We start from the raw sequence: 18,035 nt of genomic DNA on the forward strand, positions 1-18,035 counted from the left end.
TACTTCTAGTTTTAGATCACACCGCTTTCACTTCAAAATACAAATTGCACTGGAGTTCATGTGAACTGTAAATCCCCTTTTGTGGAAGAGCTAGATACAGGCCCCTGGTGCAAAATATGAAAAACACAATGTCTTTACATCAACTGAAAGTTGTTTCATACTTGGGTATGAAAAACAGCTTTTCATTCCCAAGCAACCTCTAAATTAGACCCTACAAAGTCAAAGCACCATGAGTGACCTCTGAGTTGTCAAGTCAGTGTGAACTCACTTGCTGATAGAAGTAGTTGAGTGTGGGCTTGTCTTCAGTGAACTGATTCAGGTATCCCTTTGGCAGGTAGCGAATCCGTAACTCATACCTGTGGAGACACAAAGAGTGACAGAGGGTTAGATTACTCATCATGCACTCGTGTTCAAAGTCCCTCTTTGTAGAGCTGGGAACACTCAACTGTGGAGATTTAGTGCAACCGCACCTGCATTACAGAGCATTACTGGGGTTCAAAGGTTAACCGAAGAAAAACAAACCACAAAACTTACACCAGGCCAGGAGACCCCGATCAGGGACGGAAAAACCGACCCCGGGGAAAAGAGGACAACAGCGGAGTCGGCTTGCTCGACGTTCCACACTAACGCAAGACATGTGCCTCCATGCTCGACTTTACAGACAACACATGTTCCCATTCGCCCGGTGCTTCCTTTTGGAGAGTGGGCCCAGATGAGAGGCAGGCGTAGTATGGAGGCGATCAACAGAGCGGAGGAGAGGAGAGGAGAGGATAGAGAAGAGGAGGAGGAGGAGGAGAGCAAACAGCCTGCGGACATGACCGGATTCTCTACGGTGCAACAGAAGAGCCAGATACTCGTGCTGTTCCCTTAATTGTTTCCTTTCAAAACACCGCTCTGCTGAATGTGTATCGACAAGACATGAGAACCTGAAATAAATGACCAAAGAGCACTAGAAATGCCAGAAGAAGGGAAGGGTGTGATGGACATGATTAATCTGTGTGATGTGTGTCGTAGCAGACGATTAAGAGCCTGGCCCTGGGATGCGCATAACTCACTAAACTCCAACAGCTAGCTGTTCCATTTCACAACGCCGTATTCCCATTTAGACTCCGACTGGCACGCCACCATCTGCCGATCGACTCTTGGACAAATCGCATGGCAACTCCACTCGGCCCACGAGACAGCCATCCACTGAGCTTCCCAATCACATTACACTCTGATCAGATTGGACATCAACTGTGCTCTGACACAAACAAATGGCTTTTCATGTCCCACCGTGCACTGAGCGGTGTTAGGAGTGAATTATGGCTCCGGGGTTTTGGGGTGGGGGTGGGGGTGGGGGGGCAGACATGCCTGTGCAGTAGCCGGGGTAAAAATAGGGGTTAATCGAATTACTCTGTGCAGCCTTGAAAACCGATCAATACAATAAAGGCTCGTTATCCTCCAGGATGTCGACTACCTTTGGAAGCCTGCGGACCAGTGTTTGCTACCTGTAGCACCTGGCGTTGCAGACAGACATCACACCATTTGAGAAAAGCAGACCAGACAGGGCCTGACGTCATCACAAGTCAAACAGTGTGTGCGTAGGAGGAGGAGGGGGGGGGGGGCAAACACCTACTCTGGCATGATACATTTAGTAGTCATCATCACAGATGTTGGTGCCGTCTAGGATTACTGACAGAGGAGGGCATCTCTATGTCAGCCCTGGGGCGTCCATTAACAGTGACACTCTGCCCCTTTGATCCACTTTGAAGACACTAAAAAGTACGAGTCACAGTACATAGATACCCAATTATTAGGTCCTGAGAGTATAACCCCCCCCCTTACACTCCCCAACGCTAAATCCCACTGCTCACAGGGAACTGCCAACTCTCATTATTTCCCCTTTTATGAAAGAGTGCTAACAGGGTTAATCATCCTTTAGTACGATGACCTCAACTCACACCTGATAACATCTTCCATAAGGGCACAAACAAAGAGGAGAAAATAATAAAAGGCTGTCTGTCAGATGTTTGAACATGAGTGGTCGTTCTCTCTCTGACCGCGTTCAGCTGGACTCTTGAGGGGCTGTCTGAGGGAGATGACATCATGCCACGGACATGTCCTGGCGGAGAGAGAGCACGGGGCTGAACATGGCCCCGGCAGACTTCTCTCTGCTCTCTCCTCCTCATTGAGGTTTGTGTGTCACGGGCACGAGCCAGACCATGTTTCATACAATCTTCCTCAAGACACACACATAGACAGAGACACACACACACGCACACACCCACACAGCTTATCTGATTGCAGGAGTTTCCCTGAAGCTCATCCAACATGGCCCTTTGTTGCATGAGCAAAAGAAAAAGAAGTGAAGAGAGAGAGAGGGGGGGGGGGAGTAGGAAATAAAGAAAATATAAAGAGAAAGTGAGGGTAAAAAGAGAGCTTAGAGCTACGCAACTTTTCGTATTTGGTAGTACAGAGAAATTAGACACTGGATGGCATACAACGGCGCAATTTTGTATGAGCAAAAGACAGTCCTGCCGCAATCCAAAACAAATACTGCGCAGCTGACAGAACGGAGACCTCATCGGGAGATGGTGGTGAACTTAATCTTCCCATTGCAAGGCACCATGTCATCCCAAATGCCCCTAAATACATTAATCAATAAAAGACAGTTCTGCCTTGCAGCTGAATCGGAGATCCTTCACGCCAAGGGGCCTTGGCAAGACATTCTAGGCGATATGAGATCCCTTCTCTTCCCTGCTCTTTCTGTTCAATTCCAACCTCCAGCATAGGAATTATTAGGGCAAATGCCTTCTTTTCCTCTTTTCATTTACAGTACGAACCCTGATCATGACTCATGATCGGTAAGGAACGAAACAATGTACAACACACAAAGGCAGGAACAAACATCAAATTGCTCTCATTCCCACAAGACATGCTGCATCCATTTCCACTGGGAGTTTAAGCGCTGTTTAAATCCTCACACTGTGTGGGTTTGCTTTTAGAGCGCTGTTTCATAACACACATATGGACAGCAACTGGAGATAAGCCTAAGCACAACCCTTCAAAAAAAGAGATGTCAGCCCTTTTTCTTTGAAAACAGATGAAGGTTCTAGAAGGCAGTCTGGAAGACAGTCTGACGGCAAGAGGCCATAGCAGCTTTAACAAGCCAGTGTGGCAAGAAGTGATTTCCGCATCCCACCTCTGTTTCTCAGGGATTAGAGATCGGCCTATTGTGCATTTTGTGAGTGTTAACCCCCCCGCCCCTCCTCCCCCAAAAAAGGCTTTTGCATTTTAACCCAATCAGGCTAGCTCTGTATCTGCTTGTGAGGCTGTGAGGGGATGGGGGAGGCTCAAAGGCACCCCACAAAGCCCCTCAAGCCTGGCATTAAGAGCTGAGAGAGGTAGTTCCCAAACAGTCATTTCAGAGCTAAATGGAAGACCCATTCATTTCGATTGAAAAAAAAACAATGCTCTCAAATCCCATGATAGACCCTTGCTGCATTCAAACATGCCAGCTATGGAGACATGTGCTTTCTGCAGACATTTAGCAGGGGACTGAACAGTTAGCTCATGCATTGTCTCTCTTGGATGACCCATATGGTCTGCCTTGCCTGTAAAGCATGTGCAACACCAAGCAGAGAGAGAGAGAATAGTGAGATTAACAGTCAGTGACATCTGCCAACCAGGACTTCTGAAAAAAGTCTGTAGTCCATAAAACTAGGGTTGCATTGTTTGACACCCAGCCAACAGAGTGAAAGAGAGAAAAAGAGAGACGAAGGGGGGAGAAAGAGAGAAAGAAGAAGAGGAGAGACTTATAGTGCCATCTGTGCAGCAGAGTATTGGAGTCTCTGGGGTTGTAACTCATCTACTCGATTGCCCCTTCCACCACACCACCCCCTCCCTACCCAAGCCCGGGATGTTCCACCATTGCCATCAGTCCCACTAGGGTAGCGTTAGCTTTAGCAATGTCGCATTAGCTTTCCGATGGAAATCTCATAGTATTTGCATAAACATAAATGCAGTGCCCTAGTGGTTAGCAACTTAGCCCATTGTAATTCATTAGCATTCCTTTGTGGAGTCCTGAACTTCAGAAAATATTTAGCATCAGCATGCTAACATCACTTCAGCGAGCTCGGAGTATACCCCCCAGTGTTTGTTTTTGATCGACGTGCCCAGACAGGCACACACAGGCCCCTAAGTGTATGCATGCTCACATAACATACAAAACAAACACAATGCAAATATGCTGGCTGACTCAAAAGTCTGTCACTCAATCTCGCTAATCCTCGTCTCCTGACTGTTTCGGCATTAGACGTCTCAATCCATCCCCAGGGCAACCCCTGACGCGACACACAAGAAAACAAACCTTCTCTCCTTCTACCTCCTACTCCCCTAACTCTATGGTCCCACACAGATTTATTGCGCTAATACAGCTAAATAGCGTAGCCATGTGGGTCATGTGTTCCTGTGGCTTAACTCGTAGTACAAGGTGTGAACACAAAGATCAAGGGTTCAATTCCCAGGGAGCACACAAGCTCAAACCAATGCAGAGCTACAAAGCAAGTGAATGAATGTCAGTGAAATGTAAGCGTCCCGTCACCCATTTAGTCAATCAATCAAGATGATCTCAAGTTCAGGTGTATTAAATCACCACATCATGGGGGGTGCTGAGGAGAGACTCACCTCCACTCATCCTGAGGCCTGTTCTGCTCGTACTTCTCCCTCACGTGGGACACGCCCATGTCCGGGTGGAGCCAGTGCACCTCGCCTGACTGCACATGGCTGAGGCGCAGCCCGAAACAGGCCACACATTTCACCTTGTGGATGTCCACAATCTTCTGGATGATGCCCTGACGGAAAAAAAAGAAAGAGTGTTTAGCTGATTTTTATTCATTATCTGAATAAAATTACATTACATGTAACATAAGAAATAACACAAACATAAAAATGGAAAATGTCAACCCCAAAATCATAAAGGCCCTGAACAACCACAGTACTAAATTTGCATCACACCTATCTAGAAAAAATAACATGCAAGTCACATTGGATAAGAGCATCATTTAAATGTAAATGTAAATACATTAGCAGCAAGAATAAGGGGGATATCAAAGATCCTTGATTACTGACCTCTGCTTCAACACTGTCTGATAAAATGGTGTAACTCACAGTATGAAACAGATGAGTAAATCAGGGACATTATAAGATCAGACTGGGCATGTACTGTAGTGCCCTAATCTGCGCAGACAGGTAACACTCTGGCCACCCCGACTGATGTGCCTCTAGAGAGAGTGAGAGGGCAGCATTTTAGCACCTGTCAGCAGGAACAATACCATCACCCTGGCACATCGCTTTTGCCAACAGCGTCACCACGGAGGAGCCCGGATTGGCAACAGCGCAAGTCTTTGATGGGATTAAGAAGGCAGCATGGCAGAGTTGGCACCGAAGGCCAGGGCAACGGCCCAATCAGATGGCCTACGGGGAGAATCTCACACGCTCCGGCAGGGCCACCCAGCGCCTCACATCTGTATTTGAGCGCGCGATCCCACATCACTATGTACCAGACTGGAAGCTGGAGACAGACACAATATGCCTGAAACCTTTGTGAGATTACAGACCCACATGGAGAGCAAGGTGAAGGAATGGCATAGCTGGAATGGGGGGATGGTGGTGGTGTGGGGGGGTTGGGGTTTCTGGGGTTGAGTTGCCCATGGCTGTGTGCACACCGGACACAATTGGCAGTGGCAAGCCAGCCCAAACACTGCAGAAGTCTCTGCATATTTATGCCGCTGCTTTGGCGGAGTATCCCCAAGGTCCAGAGATGGCCCAGTTTCCCTTTAATGGTGACTGCCCATGAACAGAGGAGCGCAGCGGCTGAGGTGGGGGATGGGTCATGATAAGTGGGTGGGGTTGTGTACAAGGGGAAAGATGTCTGTCTGATTCACATCTGAATGAGCAGGACGAGTACAAGGCAAAGGGGGCTAGGAATGCTGGATGCTATAGTGTACCCACAGTCTACTCTCTAGTTCTTAGGGTTTAGAGCCTCCTTATGGCTGAGGTTGCACCAGAAGATTAGACTCCTGATTCTAGTATAGAATACTGACTATGTTTTGCAGGTGTGACCTAGCTACCATGTACCATCTGTATTCCTTATATCTGCATATAAGTATGGCCTTTGGTCTTCAATAGCAGGATAACAGGATTTGTAAAAAAGAGAACTGTTAAATGACATTTCACACAAAGTATCCCCTATAAAATAGTAAATGACTATCTCCACTTCAAAAAAAAAGACATTAACATTTAGAGTAAATAAATAATGATACGACTTGAGAATTGCAGAGGGGGTAGAGATGAGAGTGTGGCAGTGGGTGACTTCCCTCAGGAGATTACAGACCAGGCCAATCCCTGAGCCGATCTGTTATCTCTGTTTTGCAGAGGAGCAGGTCATCTCCAAAGCCGCCATTAGAATGATTAAATATTGAGCAGGGCTTTGTCAACGCTTTAATGTCTGAGGAGCCTTGTCTGCTCCGTTTTCACTATGTCGAGTGGACAGGGCACAGACCGCTAAGCTGCCAGAAGACCCCAAGACTAAGGACCACAGTGATCAAAACTAGGAGTTGAGAGTTGTACTAGCCTATCTGACAAATACAAACCAAATCCTTAGTTGGACTGAAATGAAAGATTATTTTTTCGTTTGCCACGTCAACTAGTATTTCATCCAGCACAAAAACATATGATCAAACCAGATTGAGCTCAAAAACAGAATAGGAATACATTTTCCAAATGCACTCTTATGGAGTCAGCTTTAAGAAAACATCTCTGTGTAGGTGTCCTGGTAGCTCTTATGCCTCCAGAATCCACAACAAATCTATAACCTTGAACAAAAAATGCTTCGGCTCCAGTTCAAAAGAATGCACAGCTGGTTACATTCAGCTGACTTCCTTCTCTTCCCATTTTGCAACCAAACCCGAATCCTCTTTCAGAACCATTATCTACAGAGGGGTGTATGATTTGTTTCTGTCTTCAGAGCTTCCTTATGGCTTAATTGTAGGTGTGCAGTGCTGGGATAATTATTTGATTTGACATTCAATATGTTTTGTGCTGTGGGGAGACTGCTTTGGCATGTAACATGAATACATATTTCCCCCTGCACAGGAAAGGAAACAATACTGAATTGGAAGGGCTCATCTTCCCAGATTTATTCCATTTATCCTCTCCCGCTGAGGGCTTGTGGCAAGACTTACACGAGTATTTGATCAATCCTGCATTGTGTTGTATGAATGCTTGCTAAGGGTACACATAAACAGCAATCTAAACACCCTTTCGGAGAAGATGACAGCACACATTATCACTTGTCAGAATTGTAGTGTCTATTTTTAAGGTCACAGACAACAATGCCATGGAAGAAACAGCAGTAAACCACCTCCTGGGCCAGGCATGGGAAAAACAATATCTGATCTGGGAGCATGAGCAACCCTATACCCTCACCGGAGTATAAGATCCAATGCCGGAGCAGAGTGGCTTGACAGCTTAGCACTGGGCAGCTCTGTAGTCTGACCCGCGACTGACCACATATTTTGTGCTAGCACTGGAGGGCTGCCAAATCTACTTTAACTAAGACTCTTCGGAAAAGTCTGATATGTAATGGAGTTAAACGCAACAAAGGCCTTTCGGGTCTTTCACACTCTCCTCTGTCTGTCCACTCCACTAACTGTCCCTTCAGTCGGTCAACAATAACAAAAGAAACAGTCACAGCACAAACGCCTCAATAGAAAACAGGATGCAGCCAGACAGTGGAATTACAGAGCTAGACCAAAAAATGCAGATGCCTATTAAAATGGATTTGATATTGGGAGGATTTCCGGGATATGCGAGACCTCTGTGGGGACGGTCTGGGAACGGCACGTTTATCCTCGGAGCGGATATCACACGGATCCCAGCAGTCCCTTCCTCTGAGCCCGTGGATCAATACGGCATCTGCTTCCCAACACACGAGACCTCCATCCATCTTTTCGACCCCGCGCGGAAATTGGAGACCAATAACGGCAATGAACTCAATACTTATGATGATTACCGTCAGCCAGTGGGGGAGGGATATTCATTTTTTAGTGACCTGTTCTTTCTGAGTAAGCAAGACATGATACTGTACATTCAATGAAAGAAGTCAGCCATTGTTTAACATGTCACAACTGGAGGCAGACTGACTTCCTCTCTAAAAAGGCTTCAGTGAGTCTCAGCGTCTCAAAACACTGAATTAAGAGGCTATTGTGGCATACACTTTAAAGTAAAGCCCTAAAACAACAGCACAATGAAAGCCACAAACTAAATCCATACAGTTCTCTTGCAGATACAAGATTAATTTTGTCCGCTCACCAATTAGGCAAGAACTGGCTGGGGACTGATCTCTTCCTGTCTGTGCCAAAGCATGAATATCGACACACCAGGCACATTGACTGCACATCGCTGCTCTCCTTACGCAATGCCGATCGATAGGAACATCCATGTACAGTGTCCAACAGTCAAGCGACTCCATCACGTCAATTATTCATGCCCTTTTGAGTGACTGTGTGCACTGTAGGAGTAAGTGGATGAGCGAGTGAGCGAGAGGGAGAGTGAGCGACTGAGCCTGTGTCTGGAAAATACACACATCAAGAGGCGTGCTTGACCTTTTCCCTTTTCACAGTTGACTGACCACCCCACCCGCCCCACACCCACCCCACCCGACACACACCCATGGCAGTAATGGCCTCCTCTTACCCGGACGTCAGTGCCGTCCCCATGCCTGATGTTGCTGGACCATGTGCTGTGCTCACTGTTGTTCTCGAAGTGGTGGAAGACCTTGAGGACCCGGTCCGGCGCCGCTGGGGCACGCTCCGTCCCCGTGCTGAGGCGCGACTTGGCCCCCGCGGCCAGGGCGTGGTTCAGGTTAGGGTCCAGGTACGCCGCCGTCGCCATGCCTTTGTTGTGTGCTAGGTGTCTGTCATATTCTGCAGAGGAATCAGGTCGGGGATGGAGAGAGAGAGAGAGAGAGAGAGAGAGAGAGAGAGAGAGAGAGAGAGAGAGAGAGAGAGAGAGAGAGAGAGAGAGAGAGAGAGAGAGAGAGAGGGAGAGGGAGAGGGAGGGAGAGGGAGAGGGAGAGGGAGAGGGAGAGGTAAGGTAAGTAGGGATATTGAATGCATAACACTTTACGGAGAACAACTGTTCAAAACTGGCTTTCTCGGCAGCCTTCACACCTCTGTTTTCACGTGTGATTTGTGTCTCTGAGAAGGAGCGAATGGTGGATCACTGGATTTATAGCTGTGAAAGGCAGAATGTGGAAGGGATTTGAGGTGTGAAATTCTCATTTGTCCTTTCCACGATCACACCCGCTCTGAAGTGAGAATCGTCGACAAGGGGGGAAACCTATCCAAATATGATTTCACACATGAGAGAGAAAAACTAAGAAGAGAGAGAAAAAGAAAGAGAGAGAGAGAGAGATAGAGAGAGAGATAGAGAGAGAGAGACCAGAAGAGATGGAACATAGTGTGACCTAAAGATCAAAAGGTTGCCCTGCTTATCTGCACCGTCTCCTTGTGAACCTGAGCCCAAGGAATCTGCCATGGAGTCAAGTCTCCCTCAGAGCAGTTGCTCAGAGTGGCTCAAACATGCATTAAAAAAGCAGTATTATGCACGGTGTAGCGTACAACACAAAACCAATCACAACTGCCGTTTGATCTTTGCACCCCTTTGCATGTGATATGGTCATGACAGGCAGAAGCCCGGAATGCTAGTCCAACCACATCCAAAGGGTCCCTTTGTGAGAAAACACTGTTTGAAATACACAAAAAAATGGTGACAACATAACAGGGATCAAGTCCGCAGCTTAAGAGGCCAGTGTTTGACGGGTTCCTGATGCACCGACGCCAGTCTAAGACTCTGGGGTGAGAACGCGCTTGAATCCAAAGGGAGGGAGAGCGGAGGGTAAAAATAAACCCAGCCTTTTTTTTTAGTCAGCACTACTCATTTTCATGGGGCTCGCTGGCTCCAGAGGCGTCAGAAGTTAAGGGGCGACAGTGCGTGTGCTCTGGGGAGAGGGAAAGTGCTGTGAGGAGAAAGCCTTCGTTTTACTAGATATGGACATAAACCCGCTCCACACACTCCCAATTAGTGGCCAGTGAGGAACCAGAGGCATTTCACCACTAAAGCCTCCTAAAGTTCCAGAAAAAAGGGAATTACAGTGGATGTGGCATGGTTTACGTCGTCACAGATAACAATTCTTCCGTGCTGGAAGTGTCCAGACTAACGGCCTGCAACTGGTAGCAAGGAGCGATAAATAGATATTATACATACTGTATATGAATACTTGTCATCGCCTATGGTGTCTGCTGTGCAATTACTTGTGATAATGTGCACCCGATTGGGTCTGTCAACAAGTGCATATCTTCAGCCTGGCTGATAACTGCAGGATGGGAGCAGGGGGACATGGCTGGACAGGGCAGGGTAAGGGCAGCCCGTCAGATGTCCTGCTAGGATCAGAGCGCCAATTCGGGGCGCGGCTGCTCCGTCCTTCCGCAGTCAATGAGAGCTGCATAGCTCCTGGTCATCTGCAACCCCCCCCCCCACCCCCACCCACACACACACACAGACCACCCGCCCCTTCTGCCATCGAGCTTGTTTGTTTGCTCAAGCCATTACAGAGACAGATTAGACGCATTTCTGTAGCCAGTGCACACGCCCCTGTGGGGCCTCGCGCTCGCTAATGCTAACAGTAACGGGAGAGCCCAGACACATGAACCACCCAGTGGAACAGTGCTGGACTGAATAAGCCCTACAGGCCAACACTGCCAACTGGTTCAATATCTCAATTAGTACACTTTAGCTTGTCTTGCTTTTTCTATCCTCAATATAATTATGACACTATTAACAAATTGAGTTAAATTGAGATACCCTTCTTCATAGTATGATGTGACAAATTCTCTGAATACACAACCGAGTGTGGAGGATGACCCCCCAAGAATAGTCTGATAAATAAATTTTGTATTTTATTCACAAGTCAGGAAAACAGCAGGGTATCGTGCCAACAACTCAAGGCCTGGCGGGTGCATTAGTTCCAGTCTTAAAGTTCCACAATCCAAAAGAGTGTGAACTAAAGAGTGAAAATGAAGTTTGCACTGAGGATGGTCTGATGACCGAAAAACGCTTTGCACATGACCGGGGAGCACTGAGCACTTTGGACTTTATTCTTTGATGAAATTAACTTTCTGTATCTTTGCATCAGCTACTACTGGTGTGCGAGTTCTCTTTTGGATTGTGGTATTTTATTCACAAAACATTTTATATAGATTAGCATTTATCAATCTCTGGTAATTCTAATGGACACATGATTTTAGTATACCAAGATTAGCAATCACACAGACACACAAAGCTTTTCATACTCAACACTGTCCACATTAGCTTTTCACAACCCAACTTAACTGAGACGGCCCTTTGTCCCAATGCAGCCTGATGTGAACACTCAGAGATGATTGCTAAGCTGTGAAAGGTCCCAAATTGTGCCGTATGAACATGTTACAGTGCGGTCACTGTAAAAGTCGAGCCTGCCCTTTCCGCTCACAAACACGGCACTCATGAGTCGGGCAACAGGACATCAAAGCCCCCACGTATTATTATGAGCACAGAGAACACCACCACACCCACTTGACCACACTAAGCACACAACATCATGAGAAAGCCTTCAAAAAGGCCATTCAGATACAGAGCTAAAGACAAAACACGACTGCACAGAATGATAAGACACTCCCGGTCTTTTTCAATAGAAATGAAAGCAAGAGGCAATGAAAAGGCAACATAATGTAATGAGAGAACCTGACCACTACTTGTCTTGACAAAGTTCTCCTACCTTTGAGCATGAAGGGCCAGCAAACGCATGGCACTTTGGAATGTCGTGGGGAGAAGCAGCCGTAGTCTTCTGAATACATAGGATGAGTGTACCCAGAAACAGAAGACGAAGACAAGGAGCGACGTACAACTTCTCCTGAGGCAGTCGGAGCCAATGTCGCAGCTGTCAGACTCATGTAGTTCTCATGGGGTGTTCTGTCTGGGGTTTAGACAGCAGCCCCAAAAAAAAAAGTCCCTTTCTTGACCGTCTTCTCTGTCTCTCCTTTTCTATGTCTCTCTCCTTTCTTTCTCTCTTAGACAGACATACACACCTCTTTCCTCTGACACACGTCATGTCCTGTCTATCACAATGCCTGTCGACACTGCGAGTTCGGGTACTGAGTCACGCACAGGTTCCATGGAGCGGCAGGGGCGGCCTTGTTCTCCTCTCTCCCCCATTCCCTCTACTCAGCCTCCCAGGTATTTGGGAGGGAGGGAGTGGCCCACCAAGGGATAAGGCCTGTGATTGGCCATCTGGCGTAAGTAGCGGAAAACCCTGAGAGTGCCGATTGGTCGACTGAAGGTGTAAACAAGCCCAGCATGGCTTAGTGGGAACAGGGCCAATGTAAACAGCCACAGGGTGGGTCCTACACAGCTAACTTCTCCACTTATTGAATGTTAACCCTTGAATAGCTACATGTACATTTCAGAGACAAAATGAAAAAAAAAGGAAACTTTAAAAAAAAAAAAAAATCCTCACAGAGTTAATTGGGAGAGCTCTTAAAATCCATCAGTGTCGCTTAAAAAATTGATAACCAGAAAATGAGCTCATTACATGAAAGCCATTAATACTCAATTTAATGAGGCACAAATCTGGCTTTGCGAAGACATTCCACAGTAGTCTCCCCCTGTGGTGATCACATACCACAGTCTCTGTGTTGGACCACAGTAGGACTTCAATTCATACAAATTATTTTCTTTAGACAAAAGTTTCTTTGAGACACACAGCTGACATCTAAGACTACTAGATATCTCTGCTTGAGGCTCCAGTGTCCAGTGTTAGGACACAGTGTTCACACTGAAGAGAGACTCGAGTGCCTTTTTCAAGGGCGCTAAAGTAAACGGACGAATTTGCGAAGACAAAAGAGCTATTTTTATCAGGAGACGCACAGAATCCCTGTGCAGGAAACTCAGGAAGCTGGACAATACTAACCGTCTGAACCCTGTCAGATCAATGCTGAAGCACGCCCAACTGCCAGCAGCCCAAAACATTATGAGGCTCAGGAAAGACATTAAAAGGGGCTTGGCAACAGGAATTAGACTTATTCAGCAGGAATCCTCATAGCAAGGAGAAGAATGCACACATTGGGATAAAAATGATCATTCTTGAATCTCTAAGTCTGCACTTCATTCATCTCCATCTCCAGTATGTGTGCAGTGGTGCATTTAGGAGAAGATGACCATGACAGTCAGGCTGATAGCTAAAAATCTATGGATGTAGTTAACCTTTAAATATATTTTTATGAGAAAAAGCTAAATTAATGGCACCCAGGATGCCATGCACAGCAGCAAAGGCCAGAGGGCAGTTGTGGGTGTTCCTCAAGAAGAGAAATTTCACGTCGGATGGCACTCATCTTGTGGCGTCTCCTTTCTGTGTGGCTGCTGGGTAACCATGGCGGCACACAAAAGAAGCTCTCTATGTCCAGTGATAAAAAAGAGGCATCAGTGAGGAAAGACATGGCACCCTGACAGAACACAGCGGAGCCACAAAAAAAAAAAAAGGATTCAGACAGGCACAAGCTGGACAGCCCAGAGTGCTGAGAGAGCAGGATGAGAACCATTGGTCTGAACAAAAAATAATATGGGGGTGGGGGTGTGTGTGGGGAGGTGTCATCAATAAATGTCTCTAGCAGAGCAGCAGAACAAGGATATTGTCACTCAATCGTGTTTGCTGGGTCAGAGAAGAATAGGTTATGTTATGTCACAGAACAGAATCCTGCGCTGCCCTCAATCACCCATGTTTCTCCAATACCCACAGATCATCTGATCAGCAACGACAACACACAGTATTGGTTTTAAGCCTGGGTGAGAGCCATTTGTGTGTGTGTGTGTGTGTGTGTGTGTGTGTGTGTATATGTGTCTATATGTACAGTATGAACATGCATGTTGTCAGTTAATGTTTAATGTGCATTCAGTACATACTGTGTTTGTGTGGCTGTGTGCTCAACACGCTGAGACTGTATTTTGTCACCAAGGGGTGAGGGTGGTGGGCTTATATAATCTCCACTAGGACAATGTTCTGGCTGCCAGTCAAACAGCCTACCAGCCGACCACATCCATTCCTCGGGCCAGATTAGCCATTTTCCCACCTGACAAAGTGTTCGACCTCGCACCTCGGGTGAACCCGTGTTTGCATAAACCACGCCGCAGGAGGAGGAGACTCACCCCATGCGAAATAAAACTTGCAGATTTATTGAAATTTATTTAGGGAGGGATTTGGCTCTCGGCGCCAAGTTGTCAAGTAGGCTACAGCCTGGGAGGCTTGGAGGGGAGAGAAGAAAAAAAAAACTTTGGGAATCGCTGCACAAAACAAGAGCTATTCTATTCATGAGCAAGCATGGGGAAGAGCCAGGCTGTGGCCCAAACTAGGTGATTGCTGCCGTGATACAAAACACTGGTAGAGCAAGGGACAGGAAGACAGTGATCACTTATAACTGACGTTGATTGTTTTCGATTCTGTTCTAGCCTTTGTTTGTCCCTGCTTGGGGGAAGTGGTTGGGATGATGTAAACTCCCATGCCTTAGTCTGGCTACTGTACTACACAATGTTGAGCTGTTTACAAAGGCAGGGCTGGGCTAGGCATCTACAAACATCTAGACCTCTACACAAACATCCACCTGACAGAACAACTTAGTGCAATTACTTGAGGAGATATTTCTATGATCACACGGGGATGGAGTGGGGGGTGGTGGCCTTAAAAACATTAACATAGAGAAACATATCAGGCCTTTTTAGCCGCTTTAACCAATCTGCTGCCTGCATCAGGCCTTGTGAGCCTTGTGGCGGCTTATCTTTTCAGGAAAAGGTGATTTACACTGGTGAAACATGGGCCCTCCGGTTCCCATAGATCACAGCATGACGGGGCCAGGCCACGCTGCCAAGACCAGAGAGCACACACACACACACACACACACACACACACACACAAGGGCTACGTGCTCGGAAAAGAGATCCACCCAACAATCTTCACTCTTCCTTTTGCACCATCTTTAACAAGCTCTGGCACAGGAATGCATAAACAGTGCCATTAGCCACCATCTAGAACCTGTGGACTTAGGCTCCCCCTATCAAATACGATTCGGTAATCTAGCATACAGTATCTAGTTATGTAGTCTTCACTGCACTATAGCATCATGGTTCCCATTACAGCATGGATTTGATGGGTTCCATTACCTAATGAGGCCATGTTTGAGTGACTTCTTGGTGTCGGGTTAAACCAAGAGATCCTGGGTCACTCCTGAGTGACTCCTGACGAAACATCGGAGTAGCGAGACCATTAAACATGACCGGGTTTAAGTTGGCGGTGAGAACCCTGCCCTGATGTCGGAATATCAGGCATAAATCATTGAAATCTCCCAGTGGGCTGGGGTCCATTAGCAGGAACGCTGATTGTGTGTGTCTCGTGGGATTCACTCCACTGCTGTGAAAACAGCACGGCCTAATCTCTGGATCTGCTGCATTAAGACAGACACTGCAACCTGAGCGGGATATATAGAGAGGGTCTGGATGGCTGAGTTATATGCAACCCCAACCTAGCCTAAGCCTTAACCAGACACACACACACACACACACACACACACACACACACGTTTACATATAAGGGGCCCCTCTTTAATGCTCTTATTAAGAATTAAGCAATCACATAAATGCTTGGTTTCTGACCCTTATATATAAATAAATACAGCTTTCTTTATGACCGTCTGAAATCTTTGCTGCAGATGTTATGACAACGGATGTCTGCATGTCCTCATGTTCCCTCAACTACAGGAGATGACAGGCGCCCAAGAGAGCAAGGTGATGGGGAACGCAGCATTGCATCACCCAGGTGCGTCTTAGCCCACTAACAAGCAGCCGCCTAACGAGGATGTTGCCAAAGGAAGCAGCTCAGCACAGGGTGACAAACTGGCTTGGCTTCCGACAGCGCAGCAGACTGTGAGCCTCTGACTCATCCATTTATTCAAATAAATAAAAGGTCCCAAACAAATATGCTTCAGAACAGACTTTAGATATCAGCATGCTTCAACAATTCTGCCCGGTTTCTAAAAGGGGCCTTTCTCTATAGGACCAAGTTCATTTGTTTTCATAAAAAAACAGAAACAGGTGCACCTGCCTGAAGTAAAAGCTGAATCTAGGCCTGTGATTGGTCAGTACGAGGGCACTAAATCAATGCAGACAAGTGTGAAAGTACGCATACAAAACCAAATCACAAGCACACACAAGCACAGAGTCGCTGAGCCTGACATTTTACACGCTAAGAAAATGAATGTGCACAGATGGTGAAATGTCTTCAGCACGATTGATTTACAATTCTCCCTCCCTCTCTCCCTCTCTCACACATACACATTGCAAATCGCATGGGCTACAAACACCTTCAGCTAAGCTGAAGCAAAAACCTTTCGCACCATCATTAAAAACGTAAGGATTGCAACAACCTGTCAAAACTAAGCCACTGGTGAGCTGTAGGACACTGATCTGTGATCAGTAATGAAAAGTGTCACGGCAGTGTACAGTAGATGAGCTAATGAGTCTCAGCATCACCCTGAGTCGTCCGTCAGGAGAAGCCGCTGCCACTGGTCGGGGCTCGAACCGGCAACCCTCCGGTGGCCCACTGGTTAGTCCAGAGTGCTAACCAGTGGGCCACGGCTGCCACCAAATCACCCCACACACACTGCCATTGAGAGCCATAATACTGAGCATCAACACTGACACACTGATACTCCATAACGGTGAAGAGAGGGCACGCAAACTACAGACATGATGCCGGACACATGAACAGGAGGAGATAAAGAGCGATGAGGAAGACGAGAAAAAGGATAGAGAGTCTAAGTCTATAGCATGAGGGTCATAACATGAGGAAACATATTGGGGAACAGATGAAGGGGAAAAGTTCAAAAGAACAGGATAAGCAAATAAAGATGGGTGGAGGGGTAGATTATAGAAGAGAAGAGGATGGGGGGAAAAAGAAAGGAAGAAAGGGAAGAGATGTGGGAGGAGGAGAGTGGGGGGTGAGCGCACGGGTACCTCTGGCCCAGCACATGGGGAAGGGGCTGCAGCCCAGGGATTCCATGCGGCCGGCCGGCTGTCTCTCCACTCCTGGTGCAGGCGCCGGCGCTGCTGGCCAGCATCCAGCAGCGCTCTCACAGAAACGCATAGGAGCGACACACACACACTCTCTCTCTCACACACACACACACACTACTCCTGCTGCACACTGCTCCTCAAAAGACCAGTCTGTGAATCCACTCAAGCTGATGTACAGTCCTATTCCGTGATGCAGTGTGACCACAACTCCTGCTGTAGAGGCTCCATTGAGAAACGTTTTTCCCAAACACTGAGCAGGTTCCTGTGGGCGCTAGTCCGTCTGCAGGGAGGTCCAGTGTGGTGGTGGAGTGGTGCGGCGCGTGGTCAAGCCCGTTAGAGAGCCACGGAGGGAGAGGGTGAGCAGCGGCTGGGAATAAGCCTCCCGCTGCAATGCAAGCCTTGCCCCGGAATATTAATCCTGCCCCGGCACCCGGCAACCACAGCACTCTCTGACACCCAACCCTTTCTCTCCCTCTCTCTCCCTCTCTCTACCCCCTCTTCCTCCTCTCTCCCTCCCTCTGTCCCACTACAGTGCAGAGATCACTGGACGAAGCATGCAACAGGAGAGCATGAGCGCATGGGACGGGGTCAGAAAGCGAGTGAGCGAGCGAGGCGAGCAGAAAATGAGAAGGCGAGAGCAGGAACAAAAAAAAGTGTGGAGGTAGAGAAACAACAGAGGCAGGGCCAAACAAAATGTGAAGGAGGAGAACAAACAGCGAAGACTGGAAGCAATTTCACACAGAGACACTTTTGAGCGCATGCAACTGCACAGAGACAGCCAAAGAGAAAAGCACCGCAGAAGGGGAACGAACAAACAAACAAACAAACGCACAGGC

At 47.3% G+C, this 18,035-nt stretch overlaps 1 protein-coding gene across 10 annotated transcripts in view; it reads right to left on the reverse strand.

The window, feature by feature from the left end:
* ptk2aa (protein tyrosine kinase 2aa) overlaps positions 1-17,679 on the reverse strand; it is a 57,719-nt gene extending 40,040 nt beyond the window's left edge. For 4 of the 10 annotated variants that reach the window (XM_042075753.1, XM_042075750.1, XM_042075749.1 and 1 more), the window contains exons 1-4: positions 11,861-12,277; positions 8,740-8,969; positions 4,669-4,835; positions 269-356 (exon numbers count right to left, since the gene is read on the reverse strand). In XM_042075753.1, the coding sequence (XP_041931687.1) occupies positions 269-356; positions 4,669-4,835; positions 8,740-8,969; positions 11,861-12,035 (660 nt within the window). In that variant the 5' untranslated portion in view covers positions 12,036-12,277. Of the gene's footprint in view, positions 1-268; positions 357-4,668; positions 4,836-8,739; positions 8,970-11,860; positions 12,279-17,139 lie in introns of those variants that run through there. The other 6 variants (XM_042075748.1, XM_042075746.1, XM_042075754.1 and 3 more) reach the window with 4 other exon arrangements.
* Positions 17,680-18,035: the final 356 nt, after the last annotated feature.

This window comes from Alosa sapidissima, chromosome 21 (genome assembly GCF_018492685.1).
Source record: "Alosa sapidissima isolate fAloSap1 chromosome 21, fAloSap1.pri, whole genome shotgun sequence".
Classification (NCBI taxonomy): Eukaryota; Metazoa; Chordata; class Actinopteri; order Clupeiformes; family Clupeidae; genus Alosa; species Alosa sapidissima.